General features: G+C 43.0%; 1 protein-coding gene across 2 annotated transcripts; it reads left to right on the plus strand.

Annotated features, from left to right (window-relative positions):
- Positions 1 to 8,054: 8,054 nt before the first annotated feature.
- Positions 8,055 to 18,132, plus strand: LOC122944531 (gamma-crystallin 1-like). Of its 2 annotated transcripts, XM_044302926.1 has the most exons (4): positions 8,055 to 8,063; positions 8,418 to 8,660; positions 13,738 to 13,995; positions 18,115 to 18,132. In XM_044302926.1, exons 1-4 carry the CDS (start codon positions 8,055 to 8,057, stop codon positions 18,130 to 18,132), a joined length of 528 nt encoding a protein of 175 aa, XP_044158861.1. The 2 variants fall into 2 exon arrangements, with proteins under 2 accessions (XP_044158861.1, XP_044158859.1); XM_044302924.1 differs by lacking the exon at positions 18,115 to 18,132 and having other exon boundaries at positions 8,418 to 8,675; positions 13,744 to 14,013.
- The last annotated feature ends 4,840 nt before the right edge of the window (positions 18,133 to 22,972 follow it).

Raw genomic sequence — 22,972 nt, forward strand, 5'->3', positions numbered from 1 at the left:
TGCTCGAAGGCCGCCTGATCCGTTTCAGCCAGCTGGCCCGTGGCGTACGAGGCCTGTGGCTGACAGTCACCCTCCCTGGGGTCAGAGGAGTGGGAGGAGACCGGAGCCTCTTCCCCCTGTTCTGAGTTCAAGTTTTGGGTGGCCCGACTCCGAGTCACAGCTAGGACAGGTATGACTTCGGAGCAAGGCAGATTAGCATTTTCAATATCACATGTAGAAATCACATTAGCAGGTACGTCATGCATATCATCAACATTAATATTGGATACATTCAACCCCCCTCCCCCAGACTTTTGCCCCCGGGTGCCAAGCACCTGGGTGGGGGCAGAGGGCGGACCCCCTTCCTGGGATCCTGAGGGGTTCGTGGCGGGTTCATAATAGGATACCAGCTTGTCTAGATCGGACCCCAACAAAACAGGAACTGGTAGCTGGTCTAGGATACCAACTACCTTTTCTTGAACACCCACCCCACAGTCGATGGAAACCCGGGCTTGGGGAATGTGAGAAAGAGTGCCCCCCACCCCAGTGAGGGTGAGATACTTGTCTGGGATGATGTCCTTTGTGGGCACAAGGTGCGGACGCACCAGGGTGACATCGGCTCCCGTGTCCCGGAAAACTGGTACCTAGCTGATCATTCACTGTAAAAAGCTGGTGATTGCTGGTGATGGGGTGAATCTCCTCCCCACCGGCGAACAAAACAGTTGAAGATGATGGTTCACGCTGGGATGCGCTGGCTGGCTGTGTCTGTCGTGGGCGAGGTACAGGTGGTTCAGATGCTGGCTGTGGCTGTCTCCGCTCAGGACAGTTGAATTTCATATGTCCAGGCTTGCGGCAGTAGTGACAGGTGATTCCATTAGGTGCCCCAGGTCTGGAAGCAGTAGCTGCACTTGGTGGTCTCTGTGGTGGACGGCCCACAGAGGCAGGGGGGTCTGCCCTGACATTGGGCAGACCTCCTCTCCAGTAAGATGGTGCAGATTTACGCAGATCGGGCACTCAGGTTGTGACAAAAGTCTCAGCTAAGTCTGCAGCAGCGGTTGCTGATGCAGGCTTCCGTTCTAGCACGAATTGTCTCACATCCGCAGGGCAAATACAAAGAAGCTGGTCTAGCACCATTAAGTCCTCTAGGATGTCATAAGACCCTTTTGTTAGGCCTAAAGTCCACTGGCGGAATGTAGTGCGGAAGCTGCTGACCACATCCGGATAAGAGTCCGTACGATCCTTTTGTAAGGACCTAAACCTTTTCCGATAGACTTCAGGGGTCAGCTGGTATTTAGCAATGATAGCGTCTTTTATGGCGGAATAATCTTCATCCTGCTCCATGGATAACTCCGCAAACGCGTCCATCGCTTTGTAGCGCAACAGGGGGGTCAGGTGTCTGGCCCACTGCTCTTGGGGCAGACGATACTGACGGCAGGCTTTCTCAAAGGATCGCAAAAACAAGTCTATGTCAGTGTCCTTTTCAATGGGAGCAAATTTAAATTTTGCACTCACGTGTGATGCTGCTCCTTCTGCAGGAAAGTTGGGTGATGAGCTTCGGCTGGGTTGGTGTATTCTGGCCATGCTCAGTTCATGCCGACGTTGGCTTTCTGCAGCAGCGGCCTCCCTCTCAGCTCGGCGTTCTTCGCGCTCCGCCATGTACTGCAGGTACTTTACCGGGTCAGTGTCCATTAGTTTTTGGAGGGCCTGCTGCATCATAGGGTCCGTACAAATAGATAGTCCGGTACTGGCTGCTTCCGGGCGAGTACTTAAAGAAAAATTAGGATCTGTACTGAAATACTGCGCTGGGGGGCCAACAGGGCCCGCAGGATGTTCCCCCTCCAAGTAGTCAGGATTCCCAGTCTCCGGTTCCTCAGGACTTGAGTCAGATGGGCCGGTGTCTCCCGCAGTAGACACATCCAACAGCCGCAGTTGTTGGTTATCCCATCGGAACAAGTCTTTTATCAGGTCGGTCTTCGTCTTGCGACCGACTTCAATGCCCCGTTCTTGGCACAGATTTTCCAGATCTGCCAAAGCCATTTTCTTGTATTCCCCGGACATTTTCACGCCAAATAAAAGATAGATAAAGAAAACAAGATTTCGGGGAGGGTACTGGACTACACCGTCTCTCTGTACACACAGATAAATGTATTGCACTCAGCCACACCACCACCAAATTGGTTTGGTTCTGACAGAGGTAAATTAGTTCATCTCTGTTCAGATGTTCTAAACACATGCAAAAAGGAATCCCAGTAGCTGCCTACCAATATGTGACGAACTGCGACCGCCGCGGCCACAATACGTCACGAAACCGTCACAGCGCCCCTAGTGGTCAATCCGCAAACAGGCCTCCCAGCCACTTTCAGCACACCGACAGTCTAACTTGAGTCCGTACAGTCGATAGGCTGAAAGCGCAGGGAGTGGACCGCCGATTGACCGCCAGTAAGCGTGCGACGAACTGCGACCGGAACTACACACAGGGTAGTTTAACTGCCACCACCTTGCAATTTATGGGAGCAAAGAACCCACTATCTAGATAACACAACCGAGTAGCTTTCCCTTCGGAGAGGCTAGGGTAAGTTTTTGCAGTGTTTGAAAACAGGCATATGGCTAGAGAAATGACTTGGAGGTCATTTATTATATATCTATATACAATACAAATTATCACGATGCACAGTAATTATTAACACAATAATCAAGGAAAGTATAGTCCAATAAACAAAAGGGAGAAAAGAAAGAAAATACTTAGTTTCCGCAGAAAAGATGTCTGTTGGTGAAATAGTCCGTTGCAGGGGTAAAGTCCAAGAAGCCTTTGTCCAGTGTAATATGCCTACAGCCCATAGGTTCTCTGGCTGAGGCCCTCTTTAGGTGTTGTTAAAAGTGGAGAACTCCTTTAGCAGATTCTAGGCCTTTGTTATAAAGGCTCCCAGAATCAAGGCAGGGAATTGAGAGTCCGCCTGCTGGGCAGGCTGTATTCCTGAGGTGAATGTCAGTTCTGAAATATGGCATGTGCCATATTGTGGGATGTCTCCGCTGTACACAAGTAACAAGCACATATTCACATTCCCCACAAAATATGGAGTTCAGGGATACCAAATATTATAACTGGTTCTATGATGGAGTAACACCATAACTTTACCTGGGCACATCTTAGAGTTATGTTTGTCCTATGTAAACGTCCAGTGAATTCTGAGTGACACGATGATGTAATTTGTATGTCCGTAAGATGCATGGGCTCTCTTAAAAAGGTAAAAATCATATCTCAGATTCATGTTGCAGTCTGGGAAACCTTGGTGCCGGCCTGTCTGCAGCAAGCCAGCTTACAGACCCCTTATGGCAGCGACACCAAATGTCTCCCCCCCCAGGTGCAGTCTTCACACCTAGCTGTGATATCTCCTCAGGAAGGAAAGTTCTTTTGTCAACCTGAGGAAGCCAGCTGTAATTGCGTTATCTGCTGGGCATCTATTGACTGACTTGAACAAAAGGACTATGTTGTTCTCTGGGTACAACAGAAAGACAGAAGGAGACGCTCTGAATAATCAAATTGTAGGTTCTGGTGCCTAGGGAAATAATTACTGTTTAATAGGCCCACTGTTCAATAAGGCAGAGTATTATTGATAATATTGGGAGGACAGTTCAATATTCTCGCGGATCATCCGTGACAGGGGTCACTGATTAAATTGAATATCAATTTAAAGAAACAAAGAGAAAGGGAGATAACGTTGACCTTGAAAGAGATAGCTGATCTGGAAATTGTTAATAAAACCTTCCCTACAACACAGGGTTCTAACTCCCTCCGGGTCGCACGAAACAAACTAAGTGCTCTTCTACTGCAAAATTACCATAAGTCCCTCCTTAGAATGAAAGCCAAATTCTATTCCCAAGGGAATAAAGTGGGACGTCTCCTGGCCCAGCAGCTTAAAAAGCAGCAGTCCAAATCCAGGATCCCATATTTACTTCACCCGCATATGAAAGCTAGGTTACTAGACCCGAGAGACATTGCCGACCAATTTAAACTATATTATCAGTCCCTATATAATCTAAAAGATCATACCTCACTCCCACAGAACTACCCAGCCCTAGTGGAAGATTTTCTCTCTAAAGCTTCTCTACCCACCCTTACTGATTCTCAACTCCAGTCCCTTAATGCCCCTGTCTCCTCTCAGGAACTAACTAAAATTGTTTTATCGCTATCGTTGGGAAAGTCCCCAGGTTCTGACGGTCTATCAAACGAGTACTACCGTCATTTCTTGCCTGACCTCCTCCCCCACCTACTTGCTCTTTTCAATCAAGTTATGGAGGGTGACCCCTTCCCCAAGGACATGCTTGAGGCATTAGTTGTCACGATTCCTAAACCTGGTAAAACACCTGACATATCCCAACATTTTAGGCCAATCTCTTTATTAAATTCTGATATAAAACTTTTTGCCAAGCTCATTGCAAGCAGGCTCTCTCCCGTGATCCCTTCCCTGGTCCACTCCGATCAGACTGGCTTTGTGGCAGGCAGACAGGCCTCTGACAATACTAGGCGCATTGTAGACCTGGTTAACTTTGCAGAGGTGCACTCTCTTCCAATGCTTGCAGTGACCCTGGACGCTGAAAAAGCGTTTGATCGCTTACACTGGAACTACGCTTTTTCCACTCTTAAGTGGATGGGTTTTTCGGGACAAATAATTCATGCCATTAGCTGCTTGTACTCCCATCCCTCGGCGAGAGTTTGGATTAATGGAATCCTCTTGGACCCCTTCATGATAACTAACGGATCGAGGCAGGGATGTCCTTTATCCCCGCTTCTATTTATCCTTGCGTTGGAACCGCTGGCTAAACATATTAGAGCCTTACCCACCATATCTGGGATTGTGGTCGGTGATAGATCCCATACTATTACCCTGTATGCTGACAACATTATACTTACTCTAATAAATCCCTTGCAATCCCTTACAGCCACACTCGATGTAATCTCCCATTATGTATCCCTCTCATATTACAAGATTAATAATTCGAAATCGCAGGCCCTTCCTATCAATATTTCGCCCTCTGGTCTAGCCACTTTAAAAGCTTCTCATGACCTTGACTGGCAGTGTTTGGGGGTTTCCTATTTAGGAGTCAAGATCACTTCACCCTGCTCTCTACTTTACTCACGGAATTACGTACCTCTTCTTACCACCTTATCTTCGGATTTCGCGAGCTTCTCTATGCAGATGGTTTCTTGGGTGGGTAGGATAGCATCTTTCCAGATGATGACCCTACCGAAAATGATTTACATTTTTCGGGCCCTCCCAATCCCATCCCCACTACATTCTTTCAAAAAGCCCAAGCCCTGCTGGGGAAATATATTTGGGGAAATACTAAGCCTAGAGTAGCTCGTGAACTTTTGACCAGAAAGAAACGTGCCGGGGGTGCGGGCCTTCCTGACATTAAAGATTATTTTATAGCAATAGGTCTTTCATTTACTAGGGAATGGTGGGCGTCCAATAATGAAAAAGCATGGCAGCAGATTGAATTTCATGCATTGAAACAGGTTCCGATTAGGGAATTACTTGATTCATCTGCTATGGGCCCCCCCCCCCCCCCCCCGCACATCCCTTCCTTACAATATCACATGCTAGTGCCCTCTGGACCAAAGTTCGTAGCACATCGAAGGATACCTCTACCCGTTTATTTACAATCGCGCTATTGACCATACCTGACATTAACTTAGCGGCATGGCGTGATAGAGGAGTTGTCACCATCTCCCAAATAATAGCAGACCACTCCCTTCTCCCCTTTGCCACTATTCAAAGTACCTTTGGTTATACCTCACTCTGAATTCTACACATATTTAAGACTTCGTCATTTCCTCTCAAAGATCTTACAATCTCCTCCCCAGATCAGCTCGTCTGTCTTGCGACTATTTAAATTCCCCTCCCTTTTTAAGAGACAGTCCACGAGTCACTTCTATGATTTACTAGGGGATAAAGCTACTTTTATCTGGTCCCCTCCCGTCCGTAGATGGGAAAGGGAATTAAACAAGACCTTCCCTGATAAATCCTGGATAGATGCCATAGGATTTATTGTATCAAATTTTAAATGTGTCACTCATTATGAGGCAGGCCTAAAAACTATTCTTCACTGGTACTTTACCCCCCAGAGACTTCATATAATCTACCCTGCTACTTCGCCTTGTTGCTGGAGAGGTTGTGGAGGAGGTGGATCTTTGCTCCATATTCTCTGGTCCTGTCCTATCCTCATTGAATATTGGAAGAAAGTCTTCCAACTTATCTCCACTCTAATAGGTCATAGAATAGACCCCTGTCCAGAGTTAGCCTTGCACAGACGCATTACTGGCCATATTTTGCTTAGCGCCAAACTGGTCGTCACCAGACACTTGAAACACTTGGCCCCTCCTTCAATTTCCGAAGTCATACAAGAGGTCAATCAAACTTGCAGATATGAACACTCTCTACCCTCATCAGTTATTCATATCAAATCGAGACAAGCAGCCTGGAGTGGGTGGGCATATAGCACTTTCTATTCCCCCTGAGTATGGTCCTTGACTATCTATCGAGGCAACGACAGTGCAACTGAAATGCCCCTATACCCCTTACCCTGATTCTTCCCCCTTTCTTCTTTCTGTTTCTTTTCTTCCTTTTAGGTGTCTATACACCTTATTTTGTTCTGTTGGTCACCACAGTTCTTAGTTCAATTTAAATTGTTTGTCGGTCACCAAATTAGTGACTGCTCTGTTCACTTTTACTTTTCTTTGACTCATATGTCTGAAACTGCCTGGTGATTGCGTTGGGTGGGCAATGTCTGTGCATTTGCTTTGGAGCTATAAGTGCAGCGTAATCGACATGTATTATTACTCGATCCATCCTGTATGATGTACGCTATCACCTGAATATGTGCCGCAATCACAGTTCTGATGGCTTTGTTCATGTATACTCACATGGTTAATGTGGCTGCGTCCACGCTTGTTTACTTCTTTATTTGTCGGTTCATGGTGCTGATAAAAAAAAAAAAAAAAATATTGAAACTAAAATAATCAGTGACGTCAACACAAACTTACTGCTGACACCCTTTCCACTTTGTCAGGGGGCTTTACTTGTATAAGCGTTTAATAGAACAGGTTCTGATAACATCTATGTGGAATCAGCTGATGATGGTGTAAAAGGAGTGCACTTCTTCTTGGAGCTAACATCGACCTGTAAGCTCATACTTGAGTTATTTGGTCAGTTTTGGTCTTGTGACTGCCCAAGTAAGGAAAGTGTGTAGTGATTCTAAAAGCGACGCCTGTCATCTGCAAGTCATACTGACTCACACTATTATTTCACTACCAAAACAGACTGCCTGTGCGTGTTACTGCAAAGCACAGTGTTCTACACCACTATAAAGGCTCTCTGCAGCCAGTAAATAGCCGTTTTTTTGCGTAATTCACCGCAAACAAATTCAGATCAAACCAAATTAAAAAAATCTAATCATGACGTACTAGTACATCAATTTGTGGGCAGTCACTTCCCACAGTGCTTTATTAGTACATCAAATGACAGCAAGGGGTTAAATATGCTGTAGTAAATTAAAAGTCAAACATATAACATACTAGAATGGATATATATCTCAAGTCTAAAAGTAATACATCAAAAAGTGAATAAAAGCTATGGATATTTATATTTTGAATGTAATTTTATTTCGAGGAACAAAGTAACTTGTACTGGTTGCCTATTTATTTTAATTGTTAAACATATTTACTTTAAATTGTTGTATTACAAAATCCTGAACTTCTCTTATTTTTTAGCGAAACAATAAACAATACTGATGCAGCGTTTTAGTAGAAAGAAGTTTTATCTAGAGTTCTACATACTGTAGTTTTTTTAGGTACTATTTAATTTACAGGTGTAAGCAAAGACACATACAATAGACACATAAAACAGAACAATGGAACTTTACACAGTAATGAAAATCGCTTTACATTCTGCTTACTAGGAGAACAAGTCAGCAGTACATAATATGTATACAACAGATGATGTATATAAAGACCATTTTCAGACTCGATTCTCACCAAAGCATTCACGGTGGACTGAACAGTTAAGCAGGGCAAAATGGGAAAGGTTGGTAAATGCTTATTTTTTCAAAGTGTTCTGTTATTCATTTAACAAATAAAAAGTTATAACTTGCAATTACAGGAAATAAATACAATGGGCATTCTAACAAATATATATATATATATATATATATATATATATATATATATATATATATATTTATTTATATTAAAAACCATTACATTACAAAGCATTAGAGAACTAGCCAGATACAAACCATGTGCAGCTGATTGTGAATGGCAGGCCATGAATTTTGTGTACTATTAGCAAAAAATATGCAAATTAAACAGAAAAAAGGAAAACATACAGGATTTTCAAAATTTCAGATGACATGGTTAACTGTGATTAATAAATCCACAGATTATCTTCTATGAAGACAAGAATTTCCATGGCCGCTCTTATGAGTGCAACTCTGAGTGTCCAGATCTGTCCTCCTACTTCAGACGCTGCAACTCCATTCGTGTAGAAAGTGGAAACTGGATCTTGTATGAACATCCCAACTACAGAGGACACCAGTATTTTCTTCATAGAGGAGAGTATCCTGACTTCCAACAGTGGATGGGTTATAATGACTCAATTCGTTCTTGCCGCTTGAGCCCACAGGTAAAACTTCACAGTGTACAATAGTTGAAGTTTAAAAACAAACATACCAAAGTCATACTTAAAATATGGTTGAAATAGTATTTCTATTCTCAATCTATATATTTTACTTTAAATTACACGAGACCATACCCCAAATGATTTAATGCTACAGGTAAAGTGTAACAACACAGGGAAGAAACAACAACAAAATCTAGCACACATAGCAGAAAATAAGTCAACAGTGCAAGTGCATGATTGTATTGCTAGATTACTGGCACCCTAGTAAAGAATGATAATGGTACAAGCCCCCAAAATTATCAGAAAAATACCTAGAGAGAAAAACGGAGCCCACAATGTACCCAGTAAAAAACATATTTTTTTTATTGTACACAAAATTATTAAAATCACATAATATAAGGAGAGGTGACAGAAAATGACGCCAGCCCAGACCTGCACAAAAAACATGACCCCATGGACGAAGGCAAGCCGAAGAGTGCGTCGGATATTGCCATCCCTGATCCTACGCACTTCATGGGTGAGTTCTGGACATCTGGTGTTATAAATTATTTATACATATAGGGCGTGTACTTGCCCACATCTATTTGCTGTGACATGGTTATTCATTCATGCCAGTGTTTTTTCTGAGACTGATTACAGCTTTATATAGTCCCATGTTTTTTATACAGGTCTCGGATGGCGTCATTTTCTGTCACCTCTCCTTATATTATGTGATTTTAATAAATTTGTGTACAATAAAAAAAATTATGTTTTTTACTGGGTACATTGAGGGCTCCGTTTTTCTTTGTATGTTTTTTACGTGTAAAGTATACATTCAAATAATTTTTTTTTTTAGCTAAAATATACCCTAAAAATAATATTTCTAATACTTCATTGATTTATTTTCTTAGTTAACCAACAAAATAGGCCCTTAAATTTCAGGCCTACTGAAGCGCTATTCTTTACAGCGCATAGAGAATCAATACGCCGGAGCCATGTATTATATGGGCTGCAGTGAGCATTGTTTCAGCAGGACTACATCTCCCTACTTCAGCCTGCATCTAAACCCACCTGTACCCGCTGGAAACTCTGCCATAGAATATCAATGCAGATTACCCTGCACTGTGATGATCCATGAAGAGGTTCCAGCAGAGCTGAACAAGGACAGACAGAATCTTTGCCCAGACATAGCTGCTTCTGTCTGTGTATGGATTCTTTGTCCACTGTAATGAATAGTGCTTCAGGGGGCATGAACTTCAGGGGCCTCATTTGGTGCTAAAATAAATAAATAAATTAAGTATATTAGATTTTTTTTTAGGGAATTTCAAAAACTTAAAAAAAAAATACTTGAACGTTTTGGTATACTTTTACCTCTTAAGGACTCAGCCCTATTTCACCTTAAGGACTTGGCCAGTTTTTGCAAATCTGACCAGTGTCAATTTAAGTGCTGATAACTTTAAAACACTTTGACTTACCCAGGCCGTTCTGAGATTGTTTTTTCGTCACATATTGTACTTCATGACACTGCTTAAATTGGGTCAAAAAAGTTAATTTTTTTGCATAAAAAATACCATATTTACCAAAATTTTTGAAAAATTTGCAAATTTCAAAGTTTCAGTTTCTCTACTTCTGTAATACATAGTAATACCCCCAAAAATTGTGATGACTTTACATTCCCCATATGTCTACTTCATGTTTGTAGCATTTTGGGAATGATATTTTATTTTTTGGGGATGTTACAAGGCTTAGAAGTTTAGAAGCAAATTTTGAAATTTTTCAGAAATCTTCAAAATCCCAATTTTGTACCAGTTCAGGTTTGAAGTCATATTGTGAGGCTTAGATAATAGAAACTACACCCCTCAAGGTATTCAAAACTGTTTTTTCAAACTTTATTAACCCTTTAGGTCTTCCACAAGAGTTAATGGCAGATTGAGAAACAATTTCGAAATTTCAATTTTTTGGAAAATTTTCCAATATTATCAATTTTTTCCAGGAATAAAACAAGGGTTAACTGCCAAACAAAAATCAAAATGGGTTGCCCTGATTCTGTCGTTTGTAGAAACACCCCATATGTGGTCGTAAACTACTGTTTAACCGAACAGGAGGACATAGAGGGAGGGGAACACCATATGGATTTTGGAAGGCAGATTTTGCAGGACTGGTTTTGTTTATACCATGTCCTATTTGAAGCCCCCTGTTGCACCCCTAGAATAGAAATTTCAAAAAAGTGACTCCATCTAAGAAAGTACACCCCTCAAGGTATTCAAAACTGGGTTTACAAACTTTGTTACCCTTTAGGTGTTCCGCAAGAGTTAATGGCAGATGGAGAAACAATTTTGAAATTTCTATCTTTTGAAAAATTTTCCAATATTATCAATCTTTTCCAAGAGTAAAACAAGGGTTAACTGCCAAACAAAACTCAATATGGGTTGCCCTGATTCTGTAGTTTGCAAAAACACCCCATATGTGGTCGTAAACTACTGTTTGGCCAAACGGGAGCACATAGAAGGAGGGGAACGCCATATGGGTTTTGGAAGGCAGATTTTGCAGGACTGGTTTTGTTTATACCATGTCCTATTTGAAGCCCCCTGTTGCACCCCTAGAATAGAAATTTCAAAAAAGTGACTCCATCTAAGAAAGTACACCTCTCAAGGTATTCAAAACTGGGTTTACAAACTTTTTTAACCCTTTAGGTGTTCCACAAGATTTAATGGCAGATGGAGAAACAATTTAGAAATTTCAATTTTTGGGAAAATTTTCCATTTTAACCCTTACTTTATTACTGGAAAAAATGGGTTAACAGCCAAACAAAACTCAGAATGGGTTGCCCTGATTCTGTAGTTTGCAGAAACACCCGATATGTGGTCATAAACTACTATTTGGCTAAACGGCAGGACATAGAAGAAGGGGAACGCCATATGGTTTTTGGAAGGCAGATTTTGCTGGACTGGTTTATTTACACCATGTACCTTTCAAGACCCTGATGCACCCCTAGAGTAGAAACTCCATAAAAGTGACCCCATCTAGGTAACTACGGGATAAGGTGGTTGTAATATGATTTTTGGTTGCTCTATATTACACTTTTTTGAGGCAATGTAACAAAAAAATTTAAATTCTAAAATTGTTTCTACATTCGCAATTTAGTTTTGTGGAACACCTAAAGGGTTAACATAGTTTGTAAAGTAACTTTTGAATACCTTGAGAGGTGTAGTTTCTTAGATGGGGTCAGTGTTTTGGAGTTTAAAGTCTAGGTTACATCAGGGGGGGCTTCTAATGGGACATGGTGTCAAAAAAAAAAAACAGTCCATCAAAATCTGCCTTCCAGAGACCATATGGAGTTCCCTTCGTTCTATGCCCTGCCGTGCGGCTATATAGCCATTTACGACCACATATGGGGTGTTTCTGCAAACTACAGAATCAGGGCAATACATATTTAGTTTTGGCACCGTTTTCATTTTATATTTTTAACGCTGTTCATCCCAGGGGTTTGGTCAATTGTTATTTTTATAGCGACGACTTTTACGCACGCGACGATGCCCAATATGTATGGCTCTCAGACTTTGGAGACACTAAGCTGGCATCCTAAAAACTGCGGCCCTCCAGATGCTGGGTGTTATAGTTTTACAACATCTGGAGGGCCGCAGTTTGAGGATGCCTGCTCTAAAACTAATATTTTTTTGGGGGAAAAAATTTGTTTCCGTGTCTCCAAAGTCTGAGAGCCATAGTTTTTTATGTTCTCTAGTGGACTGTTGGGGATTAAAAAAATGTAGTACTCCATGGAAGTGTGATACTCCCTGAAGCAATCGCAGAGGCCTGGATGATCGGGGCAAGTGTCACACTGAGTGGTGGTGTCCTTCTGTATCCCCCTCTTCTGACACACTCTGCATCTTTTTTGGGTTCGTCCCTTCTTTCCAGTTTTCCAGTATGGGGGACCACTCCTGGAAAGTGTTGGCCAGGGACAATACGGGCGCCTCCAGTTCCCGAGGTACTCCGGCCTGCTCTTTCCCGGTCTGAAAAGATCAAGTGGCCGGGGGGGGGGGGGGTCTGGGGTCTGAAAGATGGAACAAAGAAAGTTTAGGGTTAAAGTTCTTTTTTTTTTCTAACTAACTTTTCCCTTCTTTCCCTGCCTAATGGTGCCTCTCCCTCACTGACCCTAACCCTAGCCTACCTGGATGGCTATGGGTGCAGGAGGGTGATGGATTACGATTAGGGGGACGCAGGAGCTGGTGCTGGACGGTGCTGCACTGTGAGGGTGCTGGACAGGAAGAGGAGGGGAGAGATGAGCGCAGGAAGTTTGAATCTCGCGCCTCTCTCCCCTGCACCAATCAGCACCCTGGACAGCTGCGTTTAGCACCAGGTCCAGCACCGCCTCTTCCTACTGTGATTGGTGGTGTATAATCACCGGAGACCCGAATGGACCGGAAACGCAGAAAACCGCAGGTCTGAATTGACCTGCGGTTTTCTGCGATCGCCGATACGGGGGGGTCAAATGACCCCCCCTGCGTTGTTACGGGATGCCGGCTGAATGATTTCAGCCGGCATCCCGTTCCGATTAACCCCTGCGGCGCCGGAATCGCGAATTAAAGCCATGACGTACCGGTACGTCATGGGTCCTTAAGGACTCGGGATCCATGCCGTACCGGTACGTCATGGGTCCCTAGGGGTTAAAGATATTAAGGTTATATACATAGCATAAATGTACTGTAGACATAAATTAATTGCTTTAAAAGTCTGAAAATATTAAACCATATTCCATTGTTGAATTTTAGACCTCATTAAAAATGGCCACTTTAATGGGAGCGTAACCTATAGTACATATGTTTTTGGAATTTGGAGGCTGGGCATGAGGAGAAAGCCAAGGCAAATAGAGCATGTATGCAATTTTGATCCTTTGTCATATTTAAACCCAGTGCTGCCAGGTAAACTGTGCTACACTTATCGAGATCTCATCACTTGGCTCTGTCATACCCATGCAATATATTCTGCAAAAATGATCTAAGAAAAACATCCTCTATAAACTTATGTATCAGTTCTCTGGAATGCTTTACCCCAAACAATTAGCTTATCAACATCCTCCATTTTTTACATTTTTTTTTCAAAGCATCAGGGTTCATTTAGAATCAGGATCTATGAAAGAGAAGATTTCAGAGGTCAAATGATGGAGTTCACTGAGGACTGTCCAGATGTCTATGAGAGATTCCGCTACAATGAAATTAATTCTGCTCATGTGGAAGATGGATACTGGATGTTCTATGAAGAACCAAACTACACGGGACGTCAGTATTACTTGAGACCTGGAGAGTACCGGAGATACACTGAATGGGAAGCAACTACTCCAAGAATTGGATCTTTTAGACGGGTTCACCACTTTCATTGATTAATTAAAATATGCAGTTAGCATTCTATTGAAATACTGAATTCTTCTTAATTAAAATAATTTCAAGTTTAACAACTAGTTATGCCATGTTTTATATCTTCTGTTTCATAGTTTTTCATAAAATATCTGCTAAATATAATCTCTCAAGAAGATAGCAACCAATCCACAAGTGAGAAAATTCATATTTTTCTCCAAGTCTTTTGACTTCTATTTTGTACAGGTCATATAAAGAGATTTCTTCCATAGGATTCATAAGATTACCAATAGTGGAGGAGGGGAATAGGTGCACTAATATATTTACAAAGTATATTTACAATGTATATATACAGACGTGGACAAAATTGTTGGTACCCTTTGGTCAATGAAAGAAAAAGTCACAATGGTCACAGAAATAACTTTAATCTGACAAAAGTAATAATAAATTAAAATTCTATAAATGTTAACCAATGAAAGTCAGACATTGTTTTTCAACCATGCTTCAACAGAATTATGTAAAAAAATAAACTCATGAAACAGGCATGGACAAAAATGATGGTACCCCTAGAAAACACAGAACATAATGTGACCAAAGGGACATGTTAATTCAAGGTGTGTCCACTAATTAGCATCACAGGTGTCTACAACCTTGTAATCAGCCATTGGGCCTATATATATGGCTCCAGGTAATCACTGTGTTGTTTGGTGATATGGTGTGTACCACACTCGACATGGACCAGAGGAAGCAAAGGAAAGAGCTGTCTCAAGAGATCAGAAAGAAAATTATAGACAAGCATGTTAAAGGTAAAGGCTATAAGACCATCTCCAAGCAACTAGATGTTCCTGTGAGTACAGTTGCACATATTATTCATAAGTTTAAGATCCATGGGACTGTAGCCAACCTCCCTGGACGTGGCCGCAGGAGGAAAATTGATGACAAATCTAAGAGACGGATAATCCGAATGGTAACAAAAGAGCCTAGAAAGACTTCTAAAGAGATTCAAGGTGAACTTCATGCTCAAGGAACATCAGTGTCAGATCGCACCATCCGTCGTTGTTTGAGCCAAAGTGGACTACATGGGAGACGACCAAGGAGGACACCATTGTTGAAAACGAATCATAAAAAAGCAAGACTGGAATATGCCAAACTACATGTTGACAAGCCACAAAGCTTCTGGGAGAATGTCCTGTGGACAGATGAGACAAAAATCGAAGTTTTTGCCAAGGCACATCAGCTGTATGTTCACAGACGAAAAAATGAAGCATATCAAGAAAAGAACACTGTCCCTACTGTGAAACATGGAGGAGGCTCTGTTATGTTCTGGGGCTGCTTTGCTGCGTCTGGCACAGGGTGTCTTGAATCTGTGCAGGGTACAATGAAATCTCAAGACTATCAAGGAATTCTAGAGAGAAATGTACTAGCCAGTGTCAGAAAGCTTGGTCTCAGTCGCAGGTCATGGGTCTTGCAACAGGACAATGACCCAAAACACACCGCTAAAAACACCCAAGAATGGCTAAGAGGAAAAAATTGGACTATTCTAAAGTGGCCTTCTATGAGCCCTGACCTCAATCCTATTGAGCATCTTTGGAAGGAGCTGAAACATGCAGTCTGGAAAAGGCACCCTTCAAACCGGACACAACTGGAGCAGTTTGCTCATGAGGAGTGGGCCAAAATACCTGCTGAGAGGTGCAGATGTCTCATTGACAGTTACAGGAAGCGTTTGATTGCAGTGATTGCCTCAAAAGGTTGCGCAACAAAATATTAAGTTAGGGGTACCATCATTTTTGTCCATGCCTGTTTCATGAGTTTATTTTTTTACATAATTCTGTTGAAGCATGGTTGAAAAACAATGTCTGACTTTCATTGGTTAACATTTATAGAATTTTAATTTATTATTACTTTTGTCAGATTAAAGTTATTTCTGTGACCATTGTGACTTTTTCTTTCATTGACCAAAGGGTACCAACAATTTTGTCCACGTCTGTATATATATATATATATATATATATATATATATAAAATGTGGGGACTTTCACACCAAACAGGTAGCAGGCCTTTATCCAGACACAAGGGTCCCAGATCCCAACACAGAGACATGGCTTTTAAACCCAGCTGCCTATTTAAGGACAGCTAGGTACTGCCAAAACCTAGACAGGCATTTAAAATCTGGTCCGGTATTTGACCTCACCTGGCTGTAAATCAGCCCAGCAGCACATGCTGGGGGAAAATACTGTGTGACTATATATATATATATATATATATATATATATATATATATATATATAAAATCATACCATACCATACATAACAAGTGGGCTTTAGAAAATGGTGTCAACCTATCAGCTTTGTTGTTTCGACTGGGACAATTGTAAATGCTATACACTCTGTATGAATGATGTGCTTGGTATTGCAACTCAGCCACATTCATTGGCCTAGGTATCATGTCTAATGAACGTGATGTCACTGACATAGGGTAACACACAAGAGTACCGCGGCCTTCTCAGACAGCTTATAGGAAGGAAGCCCAGGTATCAGACCCTCACCGCTCAACTGATGAGTACAGAAAAAAATTGGAAAACATCTGATGACAACACTAGCAAACAATGGCATGGTTAACGGTCTTAACAAACAGCATGTTTCAATACACACTATGCTGTTGCATATATTATGCCTTTTTATATTAGTAAGCTTTCAAAAATTGTCCCTTACTGGGGCAGATACTGTATAACCAGACATGGTGCTATGAGAAAAAAGCAGTGGGCTTGTTGGGGTCAAGTGTCCAAAAATTATGCATCAACTGGGGCAGATCCTTGCCTGTTTATACAAGCACACATGTTAATGTCAGAAGAAACAGTGGCCTTTTCTGAACAAGCCTGGAAAAGTTTGCCTTTTTAAATGAGAGCTGCAGCAGTACAGTGTGGCTTGTAGCCATAACAGCAGTGGCAGTAGCTGCAGCACAGGATGGAACAGACATGGCAGTAGATGTGTGCGAGGGATAGGAGTATTAATAGTAATACTGGACTTGCTATACTAAGTGGGCTTCTTAATAAGTGGAGTTTAAGAACCAGAGTTTAAGACAAGGAGCAAGAAACTAAGGTTTGATAGATTTTCATAGTGTGTTGTGTGGGGCTTTGCTCTGCTAGGCAGCTTAGGGGACACAGTATTTGAGGCAAATGCTGGCTGGGTTTTTAATCCCAAACCGAAACCCGGCCTGGAACGTGGGGAGAGGCCACCCACCCTGCATTTTGGTTGCTCCCAGTAAGAGCTGGCCTGGATCGGCTCTACATCCATACTAAATAATAAATAGTGTCAGTCAGCACTAACTTCCGCTGCCACTTAAAATTACCGGCTCTTACCTTACCGAGGCCAGGAATCTTGGTGACACATACCTTCTGTTAATGACGGACCCTTGCGCCTTGCTACATACCTCCCCCTTTGTTCAACCCTGAGGGGGGAACACTTGGCAGAGAGTGTACGCGGGACAGGGCATCCGCTTTTCGCTGTAACCTGCCTGCCCTTTGTTCCACGGAAAACTTAAAGTTTGTAAAGACAAGAACCACCTGGTAACCCGAGCATTTCTCTCTTTGGCTTGTATCATCAACTTGAGAGGGGAGTGGTTGATCACCAGATGGAACTTTCTCCCCAACAGATAATAGTGGAGAGACTCGAGTGTCCACTTGATGGCCAGGCACTCTCTCTTCACTATACTGTACCTAGTCTCGGCTGGGGTAAGCTTTTGGTTCATGAAAACAACTGGATGTTCCTCCCCATTGATGTCCTGAGAGAGTATAGCTCCGAGGCCTACTTCAGAGGCATCGGTCTGTACCACAAACTCCCTTTTGAAGTCGGGTGTCACCCATACCGGGTACCCACACAGGGCAGACTTCAAAGCGGAGAAAGCCTTTTCCGCCTGCTCATTCCACTGGACCGTCACTGACTTGCGTTCCTTCAAAAGGCCTGTCAACGGCGTAGCTGTAGCAACTGGGGACAAACCTCATATAGTACCCCACCATACCCAGGAACAACTTTACATGCCGAGTACTGACAGGTCGGGGCCAATTCCTAATTGCCTCAATTTTGTTCACCTGAGGTTTGTTCATTCCTCGCCCAATTAAATATCCCAGGTACTTGATCTATTCTAACCCTATCGTGCACTTTTTTGGGTTAGCTGTTAAGCCAGCCTTCCTAAGGGAGTCCACTACAGCCTGTACTTTAGGTAGGTGACTTTCCAAGTCGATGCTGTGGATAACAATATTGTCCAGGTACGCCGAAGCGTACCGACGATGTGGACGGAGTACAATGTCCATTAGCCTTTGAAACGTGGTGGGAGCGCCATGTAGACCAAAGGGTAATACCTTGTACTGATACAGCCCCTCTGGCGTGACGAAAGCCGTTTTTTCTTGGCAGCCTCCGTCAAGGGTACCTGCCAGTACCCTTTGGTGAGGTCCAACACAGAAAAATACCGGGCTTGGCCTAACTTCTCAATAAGCTCATCTACTTGGGGCATGGGATACGTGTCAAACTTGGACACCTCATTCAGTTTGTGGAAATCGTTACAGAACCGCAATGTCCCATCCTGCTTGGGTATTAAGACTATTGGACTGGCTCATTCACTTTTTGATTCCTCGATGACACCTAGCTGGAGCATTAGCTGCACTTCCTCTGCGATGGCTTGTTGCCGAGCCTCGGGTACCCGGTATGGTTTTAACTGCCGGATTATGGACGTGCATCCAGGGAAGTCCAAGAACACATCCGTGTTCCGAAATAAACTAAATTCTTAGATAGGCACTCGGAAATCTAGAGTACATGCAGCACACTCAATTTTAATCACGATAATAAAACAACAATCTATAAAAACAATTAAAATGATGAGTAAGATATGAAATAAATTATTGAGATGAGTGAGATATGAGATAAATTGTTGTATAAATATAGTACAATTATGAACAGTTCATCAAATTGTAGTTGATCCACCCTGGTATAGGTAGCTACCTACTTCATTGTTGCACATAAATCATCTTATTATTCAGTGCCTTTCATCATGCAGTCCATCCACTATATGATCGATGAAATAGTTTGATGAAATAGTTCAATAAAATAGTTCTCCTTTATGTATCTTGCTATAAATAGTTTTGATTGATATGGCCCTTTTATTTTTTCTTTCGAAATTATAGCATTATATCCTAAATGGTTAGAGGATCTTATTGATCTAACCACATATGCATAGTCGATATCACATGACTGTAATCCAGAGGTACTCACTATTTGGTCAGTTTCTCCGAGGTGTGTGTAGCGTTTCCACACTAATTTTCAGTATGGATATTTATCTCTGACCATCGCTTCCAACCTTATTTTGTGGAGTATCACCTCTATTCTTTGTGTGAGCGATTGTATTTCCTGTCGGAATTCGGCGTCCCTCGTGTTATCGACTCGAATCAGCTGATTGTATAGTAATTTGACGTTGTTTATTCTCTCCAGCATACACTAAGTACAAGTGTCATGAAGCCAAGATTCCTACCAGACGCGTTTCAAAGTCTTGTTCATTTTCTGACTTCTTCTTCAGTGGTAACTTGGCTTCTAAATAAGGCATCTATTTATACCTCATTTCCTTTTCCCTACTGATGGCCACAAAACACGGCACTGGAGTTTTTCCAGGATTTCTTTTTATGTGCATTTATTCCATATCTTACCCGTTCCCATAAGTTGACCTACATGATATCTTCTTCTCATTGATAACAGATGCATTATACTAAAATGAACAATGTAATAAACAACAAACAATAAAATCACCATACTGGATTTCATGCAGTTCCTGTGCGGTTCCAATGCGTTATTTTTTGCAAGTTGCTTTTTTATCTAAAAGCTGCTAAGATCCTCTATTATATAATCTGGATCAAGGGATTTTCTCTAGTTCGTTTATAATTTTGTATAAATAAAGTTGAATATTACATTATATCTTCCTTTTATTAACAATAAACATACTAAAATAAATAATACAAATGAATGGTAAAATCACCATACTAGATTTCATGCGGTTCCAATGCGTAATTTTTAGCAAACAGTGTTTTTTATCTAAAAAGTGCTAAAATCCTCTGTTATATAATCTAGATGAAGGAATTTTCTCTAGTTTGTTTAAAAAATGTTGTGTTTAGAAAATTGAGGTCGAAACAAGAATTAAATTGTCTGTTCAAACAGTACATTGGTATATCAACATGTTTTTTGATGATCCAATTAGGGATTTCAACTTCAACTTCATTTCGTAGAATAGGGGTGGGAGCTGACTGTCAAGGCAACCCCAGATGGACGTAATACTATACCATCCGACCTTGCGTTGACAGAAAGCAACCCTCTCGATTGTTCCGACTAATGAACTCCCTGGCTTCCTGAGCCTGTTTAGAGAAGAGGCTGTCAGCAATTTTCACTGTGGCAGCCGCTTCCCTTGCTTCAGACAAAGGGCCGAAACCGCTTCCCCTAGGAGCCTTGGTCGTGGGCTGTCTTCCGTACAGGTTTCCCTATATTTCCAGGGTTTGAGCAGATTTACATGGTACACCTGCTCCGGCTTTTGCCTCCCTGGCTGGTGAACCTTGTAATCTACCTCTCCAATTTTTTCAAGTACCTCGTAGGGTCCCTGCCACCTAGCTAGGAACTTACTGTCTACGGTCTATACCAGAACCAACACCCGATAAACCGGGTTAAAGTTTCGGACCCAAGCCTGCCTTTTATAGACCCTACTCTGGGCTCGCTGTGCTGCCTCCATATGCTCCCTAACCAGAGGCAACACTGTTTTCATCTGTCTTTGCATCTGGGTGACATACTCAACATACTTTTGTGCGGTGTGGGCTGTTGTTCCCACGCCTCTTTGGCAACATCCAAGAGACCGCAAGGGTATAGCAGTTCGAAGGGGGTGAACCCAGTAGAGGCCTGGGGCACTTCTCACGCTGCAAACATGAGATAGGGCAGAAGAAGGTCCCAGTCACTACCATCCTTAGACACCACTCTTTTTAACATATTTTTTAGTGTTTGATTAAACCTCTCTACCAGTCCATCCATTTGCGGACGATACACGGACGTCCATAGCTGCTTTATGTGGAGCAACTTACAGAGTTCCCTCATGACCTTGGATATAAATGGGTCATGTGTGTGGGCTAACTCTAATACTAGCTTGCTATAAGCCTTGGACACCACCAGCTGTTCAATATGCTCACCCCAAAGTTGATTTACCTGGTACAGCATCTCCTGTTGAACCACAAAACTGGGGAACATAGACTCCGCCCCAGGTTGTTGCGCTCACCCTCAACAACTACCCCATTTTCCCAGGCTTGAGATAGTCGGGTCCTGGTGCTGTGCTGTACCAAAGTTATCTCCAGAGACATTGAGGTCTGCCAACTCCGGACCCGGCGGCAAGTGGCGGTCATCCCTACGCTGGCCCTTCGGACTCAGGTTCCCAGGGTACTGGTCTTCCCACTGAGTCGGGCCACTCTGCTAGGGTCACATCTGTCTCCCGGGTATCAGTAACTTTCGTATCCGGCCCTAGTGGTTGGAAACCAGGGAAGTCTCTCCCAATTAATAGTTCATAGTGCAACTTTGTGGCGACGACCAACTCATGAGTCCATGTGCCGGCCACCGTGGATAGTGACACCAGGGCGGTGGGATAGTCCTTTAAGTCTCCATCGATGCATACTACGCCTACTTTATATATACTTGGCGGGCCCCACCAGGGAAGCTCTTACTAGGGACACAAGGCTCCCTAAGTCCAGCAGCGCCACTGCCAGGGTATCTCACACTTGCACCTGGCACAGGTGACTATTGTCTCGGGGTTACCAGATGCACACAGCCTCCTGGCATATAGTGTATTGAGGGGTGGTAGCCAAAGTTTGTGTCCATGGGTTTACCCTGATTGGGACAGTCGGCCCTTATGTATCCAGGCTCATGACTCCGCCAGCAGACAACCGGGGCTGTGTCTGCAGGGGGAACGTCCCGGACGGGTTTGACTGGCACCAGCCGCCGGAGCCTGGGGTGGAGATTTCCAGGGTTTGACTGCCCCCCTCAAAATACCCCCCCTGCAGATTTCTTGTGGCCTCGTAGCGCTCAACCAGGTCAACCATCTCTAGGGCATTACCAGGAGACACCTGGCCAATCCAGTGCTGTAGAGGGTACAGCAAACCCTCCAGAACACATCCGCCAACAGGCGGTTCAGTATAGCAGTGGGACTCAGGCTGCAGCCATTTTTGAAGCCGGTGTAGCAGTTCAAAATAATACTGCGGTCTGGCGGGTTCAGCCGGGTTAAATTCCCACTGAAGCACTCGCTGGGCCCGGTTCAATACATTGACCCCCAGTCTTGCCAGAATCTCACCTTTTACGGTTAGGAAGTCGGCCGCTTGGTCAGCTGGTAGGTCGAAAAACACCTGCTGGGGTCCAGATGCCAGGAACGGAGTGATGACCTCAGCCCATAGGTCTCGAGGTAACTTATCCCGCACGGCCACCTTTTCAAACACCAACAGATACGTCTCAACGTCGTCCAATTGGGTCATCTTAGGGATCTTAGGGAACATCTTTCCGGCATTGTGGACGTTCTGGGATGCTCCTGCTACTTGTAATGCTACTTGTAATGCCATCACATGCTATAATAGCAGCTGATTGATTTTCTGCTGCTGCTTGTTTGCCTCCCGCTGCTGCAAGTTAGCCTCCATGAGGGCTTTCACGACCACCTCCATTTTGTCAGGGGATACGGGTCGTAACCTTGCTTTTTTGATAAAAGACCTGTACCTGGGGAAAAAACTAAAACCTCACTGCGTTTGCCCGCCTATGACACCAAATGAGGGGATTTGCCCTAGTAGGAAGCTTATCGGACGCAGTATAGAGGCAATCACAAAGTTTTTAACTTAACCACAGGTTTATACCCCCCTAGTGACCAGGCCCTTTTTTACAAATCATCACTTCACAACTTTAACGGTTTATTGCTCGGTCATGCAACTTGGCATC

This window comes from Bufo gargarizans, chromosome 8, assembly GCF_014858855.1.
Source record: "Bufo gargarizans isolate SCDJY-AF-19 chromosome 8, ASM1485885v1, whole genome shotgun sequence".
NCBI classification, from domain to species: domain Eukaryota; kingdom Metazoa; phylum Chordata; class Amphibia; order Anura; family Bufonidae; genus Bufo; species Bufo gargarizans.

Bases quoted from the DNA above. Each gene is read 5' to 3' on its own strand.
- LOC122944531 (XM_044302924.1), top strand. The intron at 8,676-13,743 runs GTACAATAGTTG...TCAAAGCATCAG, and splicing joins CACAGGTAAAACTTCACAGT to GGTTCATTTAGAATCAGGAT.